This window comes from Chaetodon auriga, chromosome 13 (assembly GCF_051107435.1).
Source record: "Chaetodon auriga isolate fChaAug3 chromosome 13, fChaAug3.hap1, whole genome shotgun sequence".
NCBI classification, from domain to species: Eukaryota; Metazoa; Chordata; class Actinopteri; order Chaetodontiformes; family Chaetodontidae; genus Chaetodon; species Chaetodon auriga.
The window spans coordinates 18124323-18144816 of NC_135086.1; the positions used below are offsets into that span (position 1 = coordinate 18124323).

A 20494-nucleotide genomic window follows, 5' to 3' on the forward strand; every position below is an offset into this window, starting at 1 on the left:
CAACAGCCTTTTTGTAAACCTCACCGCTAGTTATTCGAAATCTCTCAACAGGTTGCCAAAAAAGTACATATCCTCTAAAGTATAACACATTCTGCATGAGCAAAACCAGTATATGTCTCAGTCCCTGCTTCACTCTCGTGTGTTACATAATCATTTGAAACAAAGACAGTAAATGGCTTTGCTGTCAGTGTGTTAATCGGGCTGTTTCTGCCTCAGGTTGGCTCGGGGCTATCCAGAGGATTACTGAGTTGCCCATATGGCTACTCAAAGAGAGAGAGTGGAACAAAGTCCTGGCATCACTACAGCCAGTGGTGAGTGAGCAGCACTCATGCACAATCACAAACACTCTGCAGAGCTCCCTAAGGCACGTAGAGTGTGACACTGTCCTGCCAGAGATGAATTTAACAGCTCTGCTTCTCTTTTGTATACTCTCTGCATAACCCCACACACACATACGCACACACACACACACACGCTCACCTCATTTGCCCTCGCCTTGTGTATATGACACAGATGGTTAATGGGTCCTGGAGCTGCACATTTAGATTAATCGTGAACTCAATCCAAGCACAGTTCAGTCACAAATCATTTGAAAGAGTATACTTTTTCTTCCTATCTGTAATCTAGTCTTGACATACCAGAAATGTAAGATATAATATTTTTTCGATTCACCTCATATACTAAAACATGTACCCGGCACAAGATAATATAAACAGTCTTGACCTGCGCTGAACCCAAACAGAGAAATATTTAGTTTGTACATCCTATTTCCTGTATAAACCGTTACTGTCCTTTTTTCAGGCTATTCACAAAGTTACTGCTAAATTTGGACATTATGATATCCAACTTGAGACACATGCAGGTTTAGACCTCTTCTCAGGACGGTGTAGGGGTGATAACGTGGTTTGTTGGACATCTCGCTGACTCTCCTGTGCCTGTTAGGAGGGGACCACTCACCCTGTTATTATTGTTCATGGTCGATAGAGTTTTGTGATATCACATATTTCCAAGCAAAGGTGTTACTTTGTGAACTGTAGAGGTGCTGGGTGGTCTGTTTTGTTTACTCCTGGACAGAGCCAGACGGGGACTGCTCATTGTTCTGAAACCCCAATTGTCTGAAAAATGTTGGGAAAAGATAGAATAGGGTGGGTCCTCTCTGAATACGTGTGTGTGGGGGAATAATGCAAGGAGGTGGAACAATAGGCTGTTTGCATATGACATCACGTCACTCTTGTAGATGGAGGGCAGGAAGTGATTTTCTGCATAGGAAGCATTATAGCATATATATATATCATACAATACCTATGTTCTGTGTAATTTATGGTTGCTCAAATTGTTCAAATTGAGTTTTTATTGAGTACGAAAAGTTGTTCTTCAGTTAAAAAATGCAAGAAATTGACCGAAAATGGCTTGTTAACTGTCTGGGGTCAGATTGGTGGAAATGGTGTAATATTAGCCAGTGTTTTAAATCTATGGTGATATATTTAAAGTAGTAGCTACAAGCAACACGACTGACCCTGTCTTGTTTCGCCACAATCCACATCTTTAGTGGCATTTCACCGGACCTTTGCAAACGTAGCAAACAACCGTAACGCAAACAACGACAGACATCTCACATTCCAGTTGAAAAATCACTCCTCTTCTTAACATAAAGGTCACATCCAACATGCTCGGATCTTCTGTTTATACCTGTCCCTCCTAATTTCATCTAAAGTAGATGAAAAGTAGACGACACAGTAAGAATCTTACTCCATCTCGTCCATTGCACTTTTCACTTCCTGCCCTCCATATGCATTTAACGTCACGTGGCTGGAAACAACCTATGGGACTGAGCCAGGACTATTTATGCTAAGCTATGCTAAGCGGCTGCTGGCTCCAGCTAGATATTTAACGCACAAACATGAGAGTGGTATCAACTGCCAAACTACTGCTTTAACACTGCCGTCACAGAAAACTCGTACAACATAAAGTGAAAACTTTGCTAAACCCATAGTGACTGTTGCTTCGCCCCACCTATCAAATGTATGTATGCAGTTCAGAATGATAACAGGAGCAGATTTATCACTTGGTACGTTTATTTTCTTCATTGAAAAAATATATTCAGTGTCCACTGCTCACTTCACATAGCAGCCTAGACTTCCCATTTTTAGTTGCCAGAGTTGATTTTGCTATCTGAAATAAAAATTGCCAATGGCAGACTTTATCAGCAGCAGCCAGTTCGCAATTCAACATGAGTTCATTATTGACTTGAAGCAAAATGAGAAACCTGCAAAAGGGTCTTACATACACAATATTATACGAATTCACTGTTGTATGATAAAAGAAAGACCAGTACTGAAGCTCAGGCATGTCCCAGCTAGCACGCTCACCTGTTGATGATCCGTGTGGAAGACGTGGCATTGGTCTTGTATTGAAGAGCAGAGCCAGCTAGTTAGTCCCGAGTAAGCATCGGGTCTCTGTCTGACATAACCTGTAACAGAAAGACAGCGAAAGATTGAAGTTAGCATAAATGAGCATAAATCATTTTTGCTGTTGGGAGCAAGTGGGAGGTGTGAACAGCTGTATTTGGTTTTATCATTACTATTAAGAGAACTCAATTATGAAAGCCATGGACCTCTTTGAATCCTGGATGTACTTTAAAAGCAACACAATCTCTTATCTTTGTAATCTATTAAATTCTGACTTTGTAATTTTTTTGCATGCTGTAAGATAATTATCCTACCAGTATCCTAATAGGTGTTATATAGGTGTGATATACTTGAGGGGTGACGTATAATAGAGACAGTTGGGGTACATGGCTGTGATCTGTTTTTTTGGTTGTCATGTCTGATATTAATGTTTTCAGCGTACCTGCTGTGAATGTTGTAAACAGCCAAACTGACAACTACATAATGACATTTAAGTAGTAAAGGACATTTCTGCATCAGCTAATGCGAGTATGACGGTTGGCTGGATGATGTGGGTGGCAGGTACAAACAGGACCTCCATCATGCCCCCCTGTCTGTCTTTGTAGCAGTGTGTGCAGCACAAACGTCAAAATGATTCTCCTGACATCAAATGATGGGCAGATTTGAGAGCGTGCCACCCTCTCTTTTAAGTTTTCCTCTGATAAAATTCTAATTAACTTCAATCCTGGGTGACAAGTGAGGACAAGGGGTTGGGAGCAGCGGCGGGGGTAATGGGTGTTTGTGATGAACCTCAGCGTGACGTCTCTGTCAGTTTGTGACAGACGAGCATTGCAGTTCCCATCTGTGGACTTGTACACCTTTCCAAGTCAACCAGTGGGCCCGCTGCTGCAACTCATTAAGCAAATTCTGCTTTGTTCAGTGTGACTGAGTTGGACTGTGAGTGACATGCCGCCAAATACACTGCATCCACTTCTCTCACACATCTGTCTTCCTGTCAGGATAGTGTTTGAACAGATGCAGCAGATTGTGAGGTGGTGCTGCTTTAATGAATGAGTACCGCTACAGCATCTAGACTTCGAATAGAAGATGTGAGTACAGTACCGGGCATGTGGATAAATTTGATAGTATTCAGTCTCGGCAAATTATTACTCTCTTCCGTACACCCTCCCCCGCTTGAAACACACTAAAACACCAGATAAAGAGTGGGAAATGCTTAACTGAGAATCACTATTCCAGCTCATGCTCAGCTATAGGACCGAAGCGGGATGAATTAATATGGGGACAGAAAACGTGGTCCCCTGTCACCCTGGGCATAATGCAGTCTCAAGCATATCAGGGTGCTCCAGCTGTGACCATGCAGTCTTATCATTTCAGAGCCATGTAACACTTTCTACACTCCTTTGCTATTCCCTGCCAACTGGAAAAGCAACTCTAATGCATCTCGTTGCCAGCGATACATTTCCCTTCTCAGCCGCTATGTAAAGGAATGAAAATAAATCAGAGTGCTCTTTAAGGTCACGGAGAAATCACAGATGTTCTTGTTCCTGATTGTAACATGGCTGCATAGAGTCTTCTTGCGCGCAGGGGAAGAAAGATAAAGAAAAGCTTTTTATTCCTTTTTTCCCCCTGCAGAGTCAAACATAGAAGAAAAATGTCTTCCTTTGTCAAAGCGGTAGCACTCGGGTATAAGAAAGGAGGACAGCATTGCTCATGATGAGTCATGTTTCATGATCAACGACAGACAACTAACCTGCTCTTGTGAATGTGCCATATTTACTTTTAAGCCCTCAGTCATCAAATTAACCTGTTTTAAAAACACACACCTTTGCCCTTTTGTGAGGGGGATTAGAGACAGCGTTCCTAATGAGGACAAGTAGGGATCGCGGCTCATCATTTCCTCGTTGAACAAAAGGTCACCGATCAATATCCCTATACAAGTCTGAAAAAATGTTTTCGTGTCTGCGGATGAGATGTGATTATCTGTTGATAATCAACAGCTGATATCCACCTGTGCCACCCATGAGGCACACGTAACTGGAAATCACTTTATTTAACTTACTCCACATGATGAGCACTTTTATTTAACATATCCATTACAGGTAGCACCAACTGACATGCAACTGCAGATCCTGATAATGTTTATGTCATAGTGCATCCACTGCAGTTCAAAGGAGCACATGCATAAACAGGATACCTGAAAGATAGGAGCACCTTTTGATGGGAGACCTTTCAGTTTTAAGATGAATACTAACATAAAGAATTACAATAAAAGCATGAACTGTGAGAGTGCATGCTGCTGAGCAAAAACATATAGAATCAGCAGCCGCTATGGCCTTACAAGATACTGGATGTTTACTTCCATGTACATACACAGCATATTCAACTTCACCTGTTAACATTATCACATTTTTTCCAATAGCTGCAGGTGTGCTGTAATCAAATCGATTCAGTACAGCCGTCCTTTAGCTTTGAGAGCTGTAATTGCCACGTGATCACATCTTACATGAATGCATAACAGCTACCGTAAAGGTTGTATTTTCACTATCATGTGAATCTCTCTGTATTCAGTCCAATTCAGTATTCAGTTTTCAGCATGAATGTCAGGTGAACAATATTGCCAAAGTGTCAAAGTTAATGTAATTCAATAATAATGTCAGAGGAAAAAAAATCTAAGAAAGAAAGAACAAGAAAATGGCAGAAAAGAATGAAATTAAATTGAGCTAAATTTAAAAAAAATGAAATTGCTGCACCTTTTTAATGGTTAAAATCCTCCACTGAGAAGCAAACACACGTTTTAGGAATTTACAGGTTTCCTTAAAGTCCATTTTCTTTACTCTGTGTGGTTAATTGAACTTTATGACGGCGCTTTGAGCAGTGCGCATGGTGCCTGCAAGCCATAGCAACAGGTCTGGTGAGACAGTGTCTGCAATTACATGACTAATAATAGCATCAGTTCAAGCTGCAGGTGAATTAGCGCCTAATGGCTTCTCTAAAGTGTGAAAGGCATGCCGTCTAAGTAGCAAACGGCAGGAGGTGCTGCGCATCTAAGATGTCTTTAAATGAAAACTGTCCACTTGAAGGTCAAAAAATGCTCACAAACTATGTGCTTTTCACAGAAAACACACACAACAGCACAATTAATTCACTGGTTTTCCTGGGTTAACAGCCAAGCGACTGAGGGCTGAGAGCCACAATTCAGTGTCACTTTTGATTCATTTTCAAACTAAACCACTAAATGTTCTGACATATCCCATAAGGCGATATGCTTATAAACCACTGTGGCCAAATTTTAAGGACAGACAGCAGCTATACCTCTCATGAAGTATGTGCTGGTAAATGTCATGCTTGGCAGTGCAAGCAACAGCACTTAACATCCAGCTGCAGCCCTCTTTGGTATAAATCTTAAATCACAGTGCCCCCTTCTGGTGAGCACAAGCGTTCAAAAAAACATCAAAACGCGACTGAGGGGTGGAAATGGAGCAGGATTATTGGACTCACTCCTCTGTTTTGATTGTGAGGTGAAAAATCATCCACATGGGCCTGACTGGAAATCCCCAGAAAAATGTGAATTCTTTCCGCCTTCCACAAGGAGTGCATTAAAAAAGCAGCTTACAATGAGCTGTTAGGGTTAGGAATGACTTTTTGATGGACGGTAGCGCAGGCACATCTAAGCTCTTCCATCTGTGTTCCATCTCTATACAGACCCTATTCCTCTGAGCAGCCAAGCATAATGTTGTTCTGTAAGCCTCAGCACACACACACACACACACACACACACACGCACACACACACACACACACACACACACACACACACACACACACACACACCATTCGATTCTCCACGTCAAAAGCCTTCCATAAAGGCTGGTTGCGGCCTTGGCTTTGGAGGAAAAAGATGGGATACTTCTCCTGAAAGGTTTTATATTTCTGAGTCACTCGACTCTGCTCGGCGCCATTCAGGCCGTGCTTGTTTTCTAAGCGCGAGGATTAAAATCTCTCTCTCCCATGAGAGCGCCAAGAAAAATCTAAAAAAAGGAATCAGAAAAAATTTGAGACGTCTCCCTCCAGGGGCTGTTTGTGCTTCACCTCAAGAATACAGAGCCAATTTATGCTTGGCCCAACTTATTTCCATATACTGCTTCAACTGAGCTTCAACTGATTTCCATTCATGGGAAATGAGGACAATTTCTTACCTTCCTGTTTAAATGCATTTGGGGAGCTGCAAACTGAACAATCAGGAGCGTCCCTACGCGTATGAATATTCAACATATGTTTATGCAGATATGATTTCATGAAACAGCTAAAATGACAGAATACATTACGAAAATAGCTTATCAAAGTGTAATCAAATGTAATGCATGCACACTGAATGAAATATGCATGACAAATTGGCTTTGGAGAACAGAGCAGGCAGGTCCTCTGAACCTTTGCACAAAAGCTCATTGAAATTCCTTTCATTATGACTGTGGCGCTACAGAGAAACTGAGCGAGGGGGACAGAAATGGAAAGAGGAGTATAATGATTTTTGATTACAGAGGCAGGAAAAGCCTTGCATCATATACAGGAATATCATTACAAAGAATTATGCAATTTCACCGTTGAAAAAAGTACACAAACGCACCCGAGATGAGCATTTAGTCCTTTTATTTACAAATGTTACTGTTTGCCTCAATGCCTTTCGGAATGATATATTCTTCGCACACGAACCTGCAAGTGTGTACAATCCTCCATCTATCAGTGACAACTCCAGATAAGTGCTATCCAAGCAGACAGTTTTAAATATGTTTTGAAGAACTCTAATAATCTTAATTACTTTTCCCTGTTACAAATGAAAAAGGCACATAGACACGAGAAGAACAGCTCGGTTGACAACACGTGTTAATACCACAAGAGGAAAGAAGCGTGAACGCGTGGAGATGATCCTGCAGGGTTCCTCGAAAACTCTCTCAATAGCTCTAAAATCTGTCTGAGTGAAGGTTATTATAAAGATCTGCGTCAATAATCTTATAGACAAATGAACTTTTTGACTAGTTTCGTAGCTAAAACGTTTAAATCTCTGGTGCATGCAGAACCCTTACACTTTGTACAACTGTAATACTTAATATGATATAAACACATTAAAGTAGATAACTTCTTTGTAAGCTTACCCTCTCAATCACAAACTTAAAAAACACAAATATAATTCTCATCAGCGAGTCAACTTTTCTAGAGTCATAAATGGAAGTATGTCCAAACCAAATGTCCCAGATATTTGCAGTGATGCCATTGTTCACTTTAGTGTTCATGGGTTGTTGTCACAAGTCGTTTCCTCGTCAATCTGCTGGAGCACAGTCACATCACATAGCGGTTGGCTGGCCAGCTAAAGGGACACAAACAGCACTGTTACACTTGAAGAAAGCCAAAAACATGTCATCGTGACCATTAGACCGATCAGGCACTCACTTTTGAATCGCATGTAGCAGGAGTTACAGTAGAGCTGTTTGTTTCGTATTCTGACTTCAGCCCCGGCTTCCGATCCTCCGAGGTCAGACTTACAGTCGATACACTGAGGAAGTTTAAGAGAGGGAAGAGTTAAAGAGCTGCAGGTTAAAGGTAGACCAAAGTGTCCAAAGTCCAAGGGTGGAGGAATGAGGATGGACAGAGGCCCCTTGATTGTGTGAATAGAAATAGAAAAATGGCAGTAAAAAAAAATAAATGAGAGTCAAATGACAAAGAGTGACAGCAGTGGTGGAGCGGAGTGGAGCACTGTTCAGACGAACTCAGGTGAAGCCCAAAGTTCCAAGAAGGACCAACAAGTGAGAGGTTGATAAGTCTGGATTGAAGGTTTTGGCACAGAAAGCGTTCTTTGCTCAGCAGTAAAGGGATCAGGACCTTGTGACTGACCAGGTTAGTAATACAAGAAAGAGAGTCTGGAGGTTAGTTTTTGAGGATCGGCCGAGGTGACGTGCTCCCGGGCCAATGGGAGCCCAGCTCTCTCACCTTAAAACAGCCCAAATGATAACAGAGCCCAAGGGACTCGATGATCATGGCCGCTCCCTTTCCCAGCGGGGCGTCACAGAACGTACAGATTTTCTTGCCACTCACTGACCTGGATTACAGAACGTACAGCTGTGATTGGAGAATCCAGCACACATGCATGACACATGCATGTAATGCATACACACACAAAACACACCAGTATACAACAAGGTTACACTTCTAACTCATTTGTTTGCGAACAAATCTGGCAAATATTGGCTTTTGGTCAAATATTCATTTTGGATGAGGGCCACACTGACAGGATGGATCAGAAGCTCCTCTATGACCATGGCACCACTAGAATACAAAAGTGAACTATTCAATATTTTCAATTTTCAATTTTCAATTCAACTGTTCAGTCAGCTGTAAGAATATCTTTAAGAATATGTCTTAATTTAAGTTTTTTTGGTGTCAAGTATAAAGTACGAGTTAGTTCCTGACAAGAATAAAATGAAGCTTAAATATCAATGTCAGGCTGCCGCTTCACCACACCTGAACACAGAAGCACACACACACACTCAAAACGAGAATGAATGTGCAGTCAGGTGTGAACGGGTGAAGAACGCCACATAAAACAATATCATATCCAGCAACGTATTTTCATATATTCAACAACAGAACAGGTGAAAAACAATTCAGGTTCAGTTGCTCTTTACTCCCACTCCTCGTCCACAGTTATAATTTAACAACACCACCTGGACCATGATTATACAACCCAGTATACCAGTGAGAGGTTAGAGGCAGCGTGTTGGGGGTGTTAAGCAAAGCAGCACTGTTGATGTTACCTGGTCCGCTGCTGAGGGGCGCCCGCCTCAGACGTGGGCTCTGGAGAGGGGGTGGGTGACGGAGAGGAGGGTGAGGGGGAAGGAGACTGCCGGGACCATGGGGACGAGGGGGTTCCTGCCCCGCCTCGGAGGGAGCCCATGGAGTAGGAGGAGGGCAGAGTGGCGGAGCCGGGCCGCTGGACCCCTGACCCACCACCGTAAAAGGAAGTGCTGCCAGAAAGGGCAGAGTGAGGCCGGGCGTAGTTTTGCATATAGGAGTTGTTTCTGGGTGTCCATGATGAGCGCCAGGAGTTGTAAGCGTCCAAGTTGTCAAGAGACTCACCTCTGCAAAGCCAACCAACGCCACACCCAGGTTAGCCCGTTAGTGGAGGCATTTAAAATGTCTGGCTACCACCTGCACCAGTGGCAACTGATTTTATGTTAAGATATTCCAACCAAATTTGCCAAAGGCCAGAGAGTGGTAGCCAGACTAATAAATGGCTTCATTTCAGCACATCACACAAGTTAACAGGATATTAGTGAGTGTAAAGAGCCAACCACCACCATCACACGGCATGATGGGATTTTCCTTTACTCCCGCACACGCTGTGCAGACTGTACCTGCGCATGGGTGGCAAGTCGGTCTCCTTGGTGGGGTTGGGGGGGCGCTGACGGATCCAGCTGCTGTCCGTCAGCAGTGAATTCTTCTTCTTCATCTCGTTCAGGATCTGCTGCCGCTCTGCCTCTGCCTGCGACACGGACTGCTGACCTTTTTTGTCAGCGACTCCACTCCCCGTCACTGCGCCCAGAGAGGAGAGATAAACTCTAAATGACGCTTGGCGAAATGAAACGTTTCCAGGAAATCAAATATAGATCACCACCGGCAGAGGATTCGGAAAAATGGGACAGAAAGACTGAGATTGTGATGATGCGTGTGCTGTGATTCCCCAGCCTGGTTCGATTAGATCAGTGTCACAAGTACAATTAAATCATGGCAGCAAAGATGCATCTGCCTGAGAGAAATGGCACTGCAATCAATGATGTAACTGATGCCATTTTCTGGATAATTGATTTACCATTTGATTCATCCACTGTTAATCAAACAGCAGGAAATATGGATTTCTTATATGTCATAACTGACTGATCAGCTGATCAAAGGGCTCATTGACTGGCTTTCAGATTGACCGGAGAGGCGACGTTTAGGGGTTCAGAGCCCACCTCTCTCTGGGTCTCTGTATCTCATGGCATTGAGGATGTTTCTCCTCTCCATCTCCAGCTCTGATGCAGCCCTCTGACTCTGGGCCACTCTGCCACGCATGCTCCTCGACTGCTCTTCCAGCAGCCAGTCAGCCATGCCCCTTGGCTGCACATGCCTACCTACAGTACAGCCCACATGTGCAACAGCATTCGGACAATTCCAATCCACTGTTTTTTTTGTTTTTTTTTTCATTTTAGGTAACATATGACAGCATCTAACTAATGGAGAATACAATAAATGAAAAAAAAACAAAAAACAAAAAAAACCCCAAACCTTTCCACTGAGGTTTTTCCTCTTCATCGAGCTGAGGAGATGATTTAGATTTCATCCTGTCAAAAAAAAAAAACCTGTTACAGACTGTTGAAAAAAACAAAGTAATCACACTTAGAATTGCATTATAAATAATAATAATGCTGCTGCTTGCAGACCAATCACAGTTAATTCCCATCTCAGATGGAGACCTAACCCACTTGGCTGGAGGACTTCCAATGTCACGCCCGTTGATTTAAAGAGACATTGTTGGCATGATTAGGTTCAAATGGAGCAAGCATGAAACAAATGCATCAGCTCTACAGTAAAGATGTGTCGGTTTTAGAACAAAAGAAAAACCTGAAGTACCGCTTCAAAGACAGACATGAATAAATAAATAAGATAAATGATGCATCTCCTGTACTGCTCGCTGGTGTTTATGCATTCTGCTTACAGTAGCACAAGTGACAAATTGTTCTTGTTTGTTAGAAACTGGTGTTTGGCAGAATTATGTGCTTGTTAGATGCTGTTTTGGCAGTTTCGGTACAAAACAGAACAAACTGTGCTGCCAAGATACCTCCTGGTGCAGAGAACTGTGTAAAGAAGGTGAACTTGGAACTGAAAACATGGAGGTGGTGACATGAAAGCAACATTTATTAAGTCCCCTATTTGGCACTGATGAGCAGCATACAAACATTTAGTAGACTGTTTAGAACACAAACAACGTAGTTGTAGTAGCAGATATAAGAACAAATGTTCTTTAAGTGCGTATTAAAGTGCAGTATTTGTCAGCTTATACACCAGCCTCAACTTATGGGTTATAGCTGCTGGCAAATACAACACACAACCACATTATAGTGTGTTATAAATTGTGTATTAATTGTTTATATACTGTACTGCTTATGAATGCTAAAGTAGAAGACCTAAAATAAAAAATGTCCCCAACCTATTCAATTATTAGTCTGTAAACTGAAGTCATTGTAAGGCATTATGTCTCATCACTCATCAAAATATGGTACAAAGTGAAAATACATCACATAAAAAGTTTGTGTAAGCAGAGCTTTTATTAGTGCCAACAGCTGATTGGCTCAATACAGTCCCTTCTGTACTAACCTGTCTGCATAGGACAGCGGAGGCTGGACACTGACAAAGCCATGAGAGCCACCAGCCCTTTGGTGAAGGGCAGTGTGTGGAGAGAGGTGGAGCGAGGGTTACAACACAAAGGTGGAGGACAAAGCACATGCAAAGACGTTAGTTGCACTTATGTTAATGCACAGACATTGAAGCAGCTCATGTTTCACTCTTGAATGTGTTATCATCAACATGGTGGACAGGTGACGGAGGCGTGTGAGTAAAGTGTGAGGATAGTACAGGGTAGTAGGAGGAGCAGTGTCTCTACTGACCACTGCTGCTGCTGCTCCAAGGCTCGCTCCCGCTCTCTGCGCTGCTGCTCTGCGGCTTCCTGCCGCCTCCTCGCCTCCTCCCTCTCCTCCTCTCTCCTCCTTTGCCATCTCAGCTCTTCCTCCTCCCTCCTCTTCCTCTCCTCCTCCTGTTGCCTTTCCTTCCTCTCCCTCTCCTCCTGGAGACGCTGCAGCTCCTGCTCTTCCTCTTCCCTCTTCCTCCTCTCCTCCGCCTGCCTCTGGCGCTCCTGCTCCTGCTCCTGCTCCTCCTTCCTCTTTCTCTCTTCCTCTTCCCACGGAGGAGAGACGCGCCGGTTGATGGGAGAGAGAGGTGAGCGTGGGCTGACGCTGTGGCTGTTCACCTCCAGGCTCCCAGGCTGCCAGAGAGACGGGAGGATGGAAAAGAGGAAGCATGTAACACACGATGGCATTAAGTAATCTGAACCTTCAGGAGCCACCAGGAGGAAGTGCAACAACAGTGGAGAAACTCATGTCATCCCCTGAGGTGACACATCAGCAAGTATTTTGAAATTCCGATCCAAAGGGGAGTTTGTCAAACTATGACCTGGAAAGACGTTACGGTAAGCATAGCCTCACGTTATGAACGTCCACATGACCGCTCAATGTTCTGCATTTTCAAAAGCCAGAAATACCAGTGTCTGGCAAAGTAACTGCTTCATTATTGCAGTCATTTCAATCAACAACACTATGAACGCTTTTTGGATACATTTAAGTGATTTAAAGCTATGAGTCAGAACTTGGTACATGGGAAACGGACTGTATTTATACGGCACTTCTCCAGTCAACCGACCGCTCAAAGTGCTTTACATTCACCTATTCACACACCGATGGCACAGGCAACTGTTTCAGTTATTAGGCCAGAATTTATACAGACTAAAATGCTTTTGTTACCTCTTGTTGGTCTACATTCTCGGTGATGTCCTGCTGAGCCTTGAGCCACTCCTCCTGCAGCTTCTCCTGGTCACGCTTATATTTCTCCTGTATGAAAAAAGCAGAGAGAGAGGTCAAAGGTCATCAAATTAAATAGCATGCCTGCATACACACACATAAAAACCCTTCACAAAGCTATATGATGGCATGACCAAAGTTACAATGCAGTGGGGAGAACAAATCATTAAGGGAGTGAGAAAGACTAAGACATCCATAGCTGCACTGTTTTCATATAATTCCAAGCTCACCTACATGTTATCTAACCACCCCGAAAGTTGAGAAACCTCACCCAGTTGAAAAGCTCGCCCAGGGCTGGAAGTCTCCCTGGCACATCATAAAATCAGGCCGTGTATCCAACAGGGACTAAGACTGGAGGAGTAACAAGCCTTCCCAGCTACATCAGCGCTCTGCTTGGACACCTTTGATCTCCATCCAGAAATAGACCCTCAGAAAAATGTTTTGACAGGATTCTACTACATTTAAGTTGGATACTCGACAGATGCTTGACTTTGAGCTGCCAGAGCGCTCTGTAAAGTTTGCAGTCTTGAGCCTATTAGGAGCAGCCTGCATTGATTGTGGGGACTTCCTAGCCTGTCGTTTCCAGCTCTGTGCCCCTGGGCCTCATTGTCAGATGGGACTCTCAGAGATTTCCAGATGGGTGTTTTAGACCAAATGCACAGTGAGGTCGCTCCATTTGGTACTTTCAGTTTCATTAATGCACTACACACTTAGCTGCCAGTTTTTTACGTACTAAAGCTAGTGCAGTCTAATAAATATCTCTTCAATAAATGCTCCTCTCATGAAGGCTATGTTTTCCAGTTTTTACTCAGCTGATTTAGAGATGTGTTGATTCAAGTGTTGTTTTTGGTGCTATTTAATTGTTATGTGTTATACTAAGAAGTTTTCCTTATTTTTGATCGACTGTGTTGTAGCTAAACATCAGAATACTGTTTGTATTCAATGCACTTTAACAGTACCACAAACTACAGAATGAACACCTCTGTGAAACATCTTCAATAATGAAAATCATAACCTTTGTGTTGGTAGGATCTATTGCAGGGCTGATTCATTGCCCTGCCCTATTTTTAGCTAGGTGTACTTAATAAACTGGCAGCTTGGCTTGTATTGTGACATCATGTCCCTGCACCGTACCTGTAGGAGGCGCTCCTGCTCCTTCTGCCATTTCTCTTGTCTTCTGCGCTCTTCTTCTGGGTCCCAAGACCAGCGGCTGGCTGACGGAGTGATTGAAGGAACAGGTATCTGCAGACAGAGGAGACAGACATGCAGTATAAATGCACATGCTCGTACATTCAGCGTAGGAAACCGTTCAGGCTTGTCACATCAGCTGCATCTCATCAGCCATCAACGGTGCTGTATGACACCCTGACTGACTTCTGTCCCCATAAGGTAGGCGTGTCCCCACAATGTGACTGTGTGAACAGATCTATGCCGCCACAACATGAGGAATATACGGACAAACAAACACGCACGCACACATACATACACACACTCCTCAAAGAGAAATAATACCAACCCCCCCCCCTTAAGTCTAAATAATAAATACATTACAGTTTTATGGACAAAGCTGGACAAAACTTTAACTCCACAATACAGATCTCTCTCTCAAATCTAGCAAATATGCTTCAGGGAAATGCTAAAAAAAGCTACTATCTGCCTCTCACAACACAACCCAAGCTGTTAATTACAACCATCCTGGACATTTCCAGCAGTTCATTGAGCCTGTTCTTCTGCAGGCTTGCGAACACATTGATAAAGTTTAGCAATATTTTCGAAACCAGTTGCTCTGAACAAAGTCCCAGGCTGACCGGGCAATTAGCCAATGATAGTCTGGGATAATAGGGTGTCACCTGGGGTGACCAATCATATTTCAGGTCATGTTCCTGCAACATTAAAACACAATTTATTTTCAGACACTGAAGTATTTCACTTCTCCATTTTCAAAGATACATCAAAATGAAAGCTGTGGAGTAAATGTTGACTAAAAGGCTTAACTGGCATCTGAAGTAAACTATTAATGGAGTTATGAGACATTCTTAATAATGGGTCTGGGCTTGGTGATAATTGTGATATCTGCTTTCAAAGATGTTGTCATTCAAGAGGAGCGAACACAACAGACAGACAAAAAGTGCCCTTTATGCTTTGATTACACTACTCACATCTGGCATTGCAGACTCTGATCCCCCTTGAAAAGAAAGAAAATGATCCGGTCAATACTTCTGGCATGCACAGACAGAGCAATACAATTAACCTCGAAGTCATACACGGTGGCAGTGCAAAGCTGACAGGCTTATTAAGTTTCAACTTGATTTTTAAGTCAAGTACCAATTCATTATTGAAAATGACATTTAAAACCACAGCAGTAATTGATGTTTTCAACAAGCCTCGAGCAACAAAGGTCAGATTTCACCCACGAGAACTTATTGATTCTCCCAGTTCAAGATCACCCAGTTGTTGACATTTACATTGGATGCCAGTCCTGAATAGGAAAATCAATAAACTGATTGTGAGGACAAGATCAAACAAGCCGAAAGAAAAACAGACATTTCAACAGCATGCATAAGATTCACACAAGCGCAGCGCAGGCGGTGTGAAAGGCGAACGCGCATGCCAAGAGAGCAACGGGAATGCTTTTAACTTCATGCGCAGCAAAGTGATGAGTGTAACCATGACTTAAATCTGGACACCGTTCAAAAAAATGCCACAAACACAACATTGAGAGATCTGAATTTGTGGTTGGTACGCTGGCGCAGTGTCTGACATGCCGTCCAGCCTTTGGAGCTGAATATGCACAGACTGTTTTTATTTAACAGGGTCTTTTCAAAAACAATAGCTGCAAAATTCTGTGATGATTTTTCACCTTCATCTAAAAAAACAATAAAGCTAAACAATGGTTTGGTTTGTGAGGAGGATTGTGAAGGGGAAATTCCTTCAATTTGCCTCAAAATACTATGAGTCTCCCTCGGTTTGAAAAGCATGTCAGTGTCCCAGGGTGTACCAAGCGAAGGTGAGGAGGTCACTGCACACTCAACCCTGTTTACCACAGAGGTAGACCAGCGCACTGACACTGGACCCTGAGCCACCTGAAGGAGGGAAGGGGCACAGCACAAGGGTTAAGCTCTGGCGTCAGACAAGAAAAAAAAGGACAGAAAAAAGGGAATATCTCCAACAAACAGGGCCATGGAGGAATTTTAATCCTGACAGCTCATAATCAGTTGATAACAGGGTACTTATCAACTGACCATGCGGCTGTGACTGATAAGAAACATGCAACAGTCCCTTGGAAATCTGAGGAATTCAGTGAGACAAAAGCACAGGGAGCCCAGCCACCACATTACACAGACGTCATTATCATGATGAAGAGCCACGTAGCCTCAAGTCGGTCAGCGCTTTTTTACCTGTCTCAAAAAACTCTGACCTCCGTTTTAAGTTTTTCAAAGATATGGGCTCTGACTCTACATGAGAGATGAAAACAGGATACAGTGAGGCACAGTAGAGGAGAGGAACAGGTTTCGCTAGAGGATATATCACCTTGTGTTACTAATGCATGAATAATACGTACAGTACATGCCAAATGTATCATAATCATAGAGTTTTGGGTAAGATTATGGTTTTGTTGCATCATTTTGTTACATAACACAGTAAATGTCATCAATATTATCCACAACAGTCAAGTGTTTGCAAAGATGTTTCTCCCAGGACTAAGCCAACAAAACGACACCCCCCTAATGGTGTGCTTTTGTATTCAGTACAGAAATAGTCATCAGGATCAATTTCATAACCTTTCTGATTGTGTGCGCTGCTCTTTACCTTTGTTCCTCATGGTCACCGACTGCTCATGGAAACCTCCATTAACTCCGTTTGAAGCCACGTCCTGCAGGGAGGCACGACAGGGTGGGCGCTCATTAAAGAGGCACTCGGCCGGGAACAAGACAGGAATAAAACTTGATCAAACCTGAGTCAGCCTGAGCGATTCTGGGTCACTTACGACAGGTGGGTAGGCAGTGGCTTCTTTGTTCAGCAATGTTTCCCTGGAAATGTGGGAGGTTAAGTCCACGCTGGAGTTGACCATGTTTGTGTCCGGGGAACCTAGAAGTATTGGATGATCCGTACTGGTCAGATTGATGGTCTTATGGCTTTTAAATGGCAGGGAAGTTTGGTCTCTGTCCCAGTCTGCATGCAGACAATGCAATGGCATAAAATAGGATGTGTGTGTTTGCACATAAAACCACATTTTCTGTGCCTTTGTGTGTGTGTTGTAGTCATCCTGTTTATGCAAAACCCAATATATGACAAAGAATTGTCTTTTTACATAAAGACAACTATAAAGCAGGGGACAAGGTTGCTGTTATGGTGTTATTATAGAGAGCAGCAGGGAGTGACAGAGAAACCACCTTCCCCAGCCATGCAGCCTATTCAAGCTTTCATAAACCCACACAGTGTTTCTAACAGGCTCACAACCTCAGGGGCTTCACTAAACTATTTCAACAAGCACCGTGTGTTAGTTCAAGTGAGCTACTCTGGCTGGTTTATTATTTTTGTAAGGTGACACTGACGTAGTTGGAATAAGTAAGCCTGTTATACTAACACTGTGAAAAGAGCACACTCAGAGGACCGTGGACCTGAGCTGGGTTAGTTCTCCACAAGGAAAACACCGCATAGATACAGAGAGGACTGCTGATGAGACAGAAAAGGCAGCAAAACGAAGAAACAACCAGAAGAAATACAAGGAGAAAGAAATGAATATGGAAAAACAGGACAAGAAAAAGGCACACAGGGGAAAAAAAGTACCACTGAGGTCAACACAATAACAGTCTTCCCATATCAGACAAGAAAAAAAAGTTACAGGTCCTTCACCAGCTGTCATGAAATCATTCATGGATGATTTCACAATAGTTTACGGACCAATTCGAAGTGTCAAAACCGTTTAGCAACGCAAGCGGCAGAAGCGGTACTGTCAGTCCAGGAATGAAACCCTTAAAGTGGTTCAATTCAATCTGCCGCTCTCATGCAAACAAACGCGTGCACACGTTGTGCAGATGACTCACTGTTCTTGCCATGACGGCGTATATCCATGACCAGACTGCCCTCTTGCAGAGCCTCCTCCATGCAGGCCTTCCAGTCTGTGTAGCTCATTTCTGCCACCTGGTGCCTGTTCACCGTCAGCACCTCGTCTCCGGTCTGAAGCTGGCACATCTCAGCCTGGCTGCCTGCACCGGACGGACAGAGGAACACATCGTTAACAGCAAAAAGTGCTCCGCAGTACTGCTGCAGTGACACCTCCTCAACTCAGAAGAGGTGGAAATGCATGCACATTTCTGTGATGTATTTTATGTGACAGATAGTAAACAATGCTCAGAACAGCTCTTCCAACAATTTCGCTACTGCAAAATGAAAACAAGACAGAAAAGACATTTATTTAGTAGTAATAGTAGTATTGCTTGTAGTAAATCACTCTGCATGGCTGATATGCGCATAAAATGGTACAACAGTAATGGTAATGGTAACAGTAACAGTAATGGTTAGCACAATGCTCTGCTGCTCTGCGCTGAACAGTGGTTGTGGTCATTTGACTGTTGCGTCAGTATTTTGCTTCCTCCTGTTGCTTTGCATGGTTTGTGCTGCACTGTCTTATGCTGCACACTGATTTTGTTCCTTTTGTTACTATTTTGGCAGCTTACTGTCTTATGTTGGGTTGTCTTAACCTGTCACTTCATTGCTTTTCGAAGATCTTGCCAAAGAACTGCCGCTGAAAATTAGCCAGCTGGCTGCTGTAAGCTGGCACACTTACAGAAATGTTGATAACTGTGCATTGTTCTTGGAAATAAAGAAATGGCACAACACAATGGTTGATTTGTCAAGGCTAAGACATGACATACAACAACCGCAGTGAACAAAGTATATGCATAAATACACCGAAGGTTGAAACGGGTGTGACAAAGCTAGAGTTCATGTACTGATGTGGGGTGTGTGTGTTACCAGTAATACTGAAACGTTACCAAAGAACATGAGATACTGTGAAGGTGGGAAAATATCAGTAGAAAGAGAGGCTCAGGCCCAGTAGATCTGACCCAGATAGACGATGCCCTACATACAGTAGGTCTGGCATCACCACTGCAATGGACTTGAACCCCTGCTGACAGCTAACCAGCAGGGCCTGGCTGGAAATTCCAACAGACTGAGCACTGGATTGCAATACTGCTGCTGTGCTGTATATGTGAATGCATCAGTGAGAGTGAGATCTGGTCTTTTCAACTGGGTTTAACCACTGGGAATGATGGCGCTTTAGGATGCCACCTGGTCTGACCAGCACACATTATATTGGAAGCTGAATAAAGCTCTACCCAAAAAATTCAAATCCCTTTGTTTGACGGTATTTCTGTCAACTTTCTCTGTTGTTACCTGGCTGGATGGACATGATGCGAGCTCCTGTTGAGTCCCAGGCCGCCTGGAAGCCAAAGTCTCTGCTGCTGTTGGGCTTCTGGTTCAGGCTGACCCTCATCTCACAGTAGTCCTGCTGGAAACCAAACACCAACACAGGTGAGCAGAGATGAACAACAACTATTCACACACATACGACAGACAGCTCTCAGTGCAGAAATGTGGTCCTGACTTTCCATTACTGTGGAGCTCAGCATGTCAGGTTGTGTGTCTGTGTACGCAGGCATGCCTTGGCAAGAAAGCCTTGTATTAATCATTTATAGCTGCTGATTAAATGCCAGCCTGTTGCTATTGCCTTAATTTCTGCAGTGCAGCACTCTATTATTTTTAAAGGATTTTATCAACATCATCATCGAATACCTGGCTAGTTTCTTTGGCTGGAGCAGGACTGACCGGGGCTTCACTCTTGACCTGAGGAGGGACAGGTGAGACACTCTGAGCGGGAGGGATGCTCTTCATTGTGGTCTCGCCCTTTTCCTCCTCCTCCTCTTCCTCATCCTCGCTGCTGTGGGCTGAGCTGGACTGAGAGCGAGTCTCGTCCTCAGAGGTCATGAACTCGTGATAGCGGCTCGGCACAGACGACTTCTTAGACACGTCGACGTCGCCGTTGACACGCTTGTGAGAGTTGTCCGTCTGTTCAGGATGAATGCAGATTGTCAAAGCATGTCGGGTTTGAGTGTTAAGGATAAGAGAATGTAAAATGAACTTGAATAACATATGGCTGTTGATTACAAAATAATGGAGGGGAAATCAGCTGGCTAATGGGCTGTCAACTCTCGAGTACCCGACAGTCACTAACTCATCTGATTAAACATGATGTATTTTCTTACACTCACTGTAACTGTAATGAGTGTGAGGGAGGCTGAAAATAGGAGCTCTGCTGTCGAGTTAGCATTATAAAAACATTGCCTTCATCCATTATTCACGCAGTAATCAGATCGGACTCTTGGGTAACATTGATGTACTCAAAACAAATAACACTGTA

At 43.4% G+C, this 20494-nt stretch overlaps 1 protein-coding gene across 14 annotated transcripts in view; it reads right to left on the reverse strand.

Moving 5' to 3' along the window:
* Positions 1–7037: 7037 nt before the first annotated feature.
* Positions 7038–20494, reverse strand: part of LOC143330243 (LIM domain only protein 7-like) — a 47860-nt gene continuing 34403 nt past the window's right edge. For 3 of the 14 annotated variants that reach the window (XM_076746629.1, XM_076746627.1, XM_076746640.1), the window contains 17 exons: positions 19870–20142; positions 19471–19585; positions 18117–18278; positions 17057–17241; positions 16879–16942; positions 16467–16523; positions 15228–15253; positions 14203–14310; positions 13012–13098; positions 12103–12476; positions 11813–11869; positions 10724–10779; positions 9814–9991; positions 9214–9537; positions 8390–8498; positions 7853–7955; positions 7039–7769 (listed from right to left, as the gene is read on the reverse strand). In XM_076746629.1, the coding sequence (XP_076602744.1) occupies positions 7747–7769; positions 7853–7955; positions 8390–8498; positions 9214–9537; positions 9814–9991; positions 10724–10779; positions 11813–11869; positions 12103–12476; positions 13012–13098; positions 14203–14310; positions 15228–15253; positions 16467–16523; positions 16879–16942; positions 17057–17241; positions 18117–18278; positions 19471–19585; positions 19870–20142 (2301 nt within the window). In that variant the 3' untranslated portion in view covers positions 7039–7746. Of the gene's footprint in view, positions 7770–7852; positions 7956–8389; positions 8499–9213; positions 9538–9813; positions 9992–10723; positions 10780–11812; positions 11870–12102; positions 12477–13011; positions 13099–14202; positions 14311–15227; positions 15254–16466; positions 16524–16878; positions 16943–17056; positions 17242–18116; positions 18279–19470; positions 19586–19869; positions 20143–20494 lie in introns of all 14 variants that reach the window. The other 11 variants (XM_076746628.1, XM_076746634.1, XM_076746631.1 and 8 more) reach the window with 11 other exon arrangements.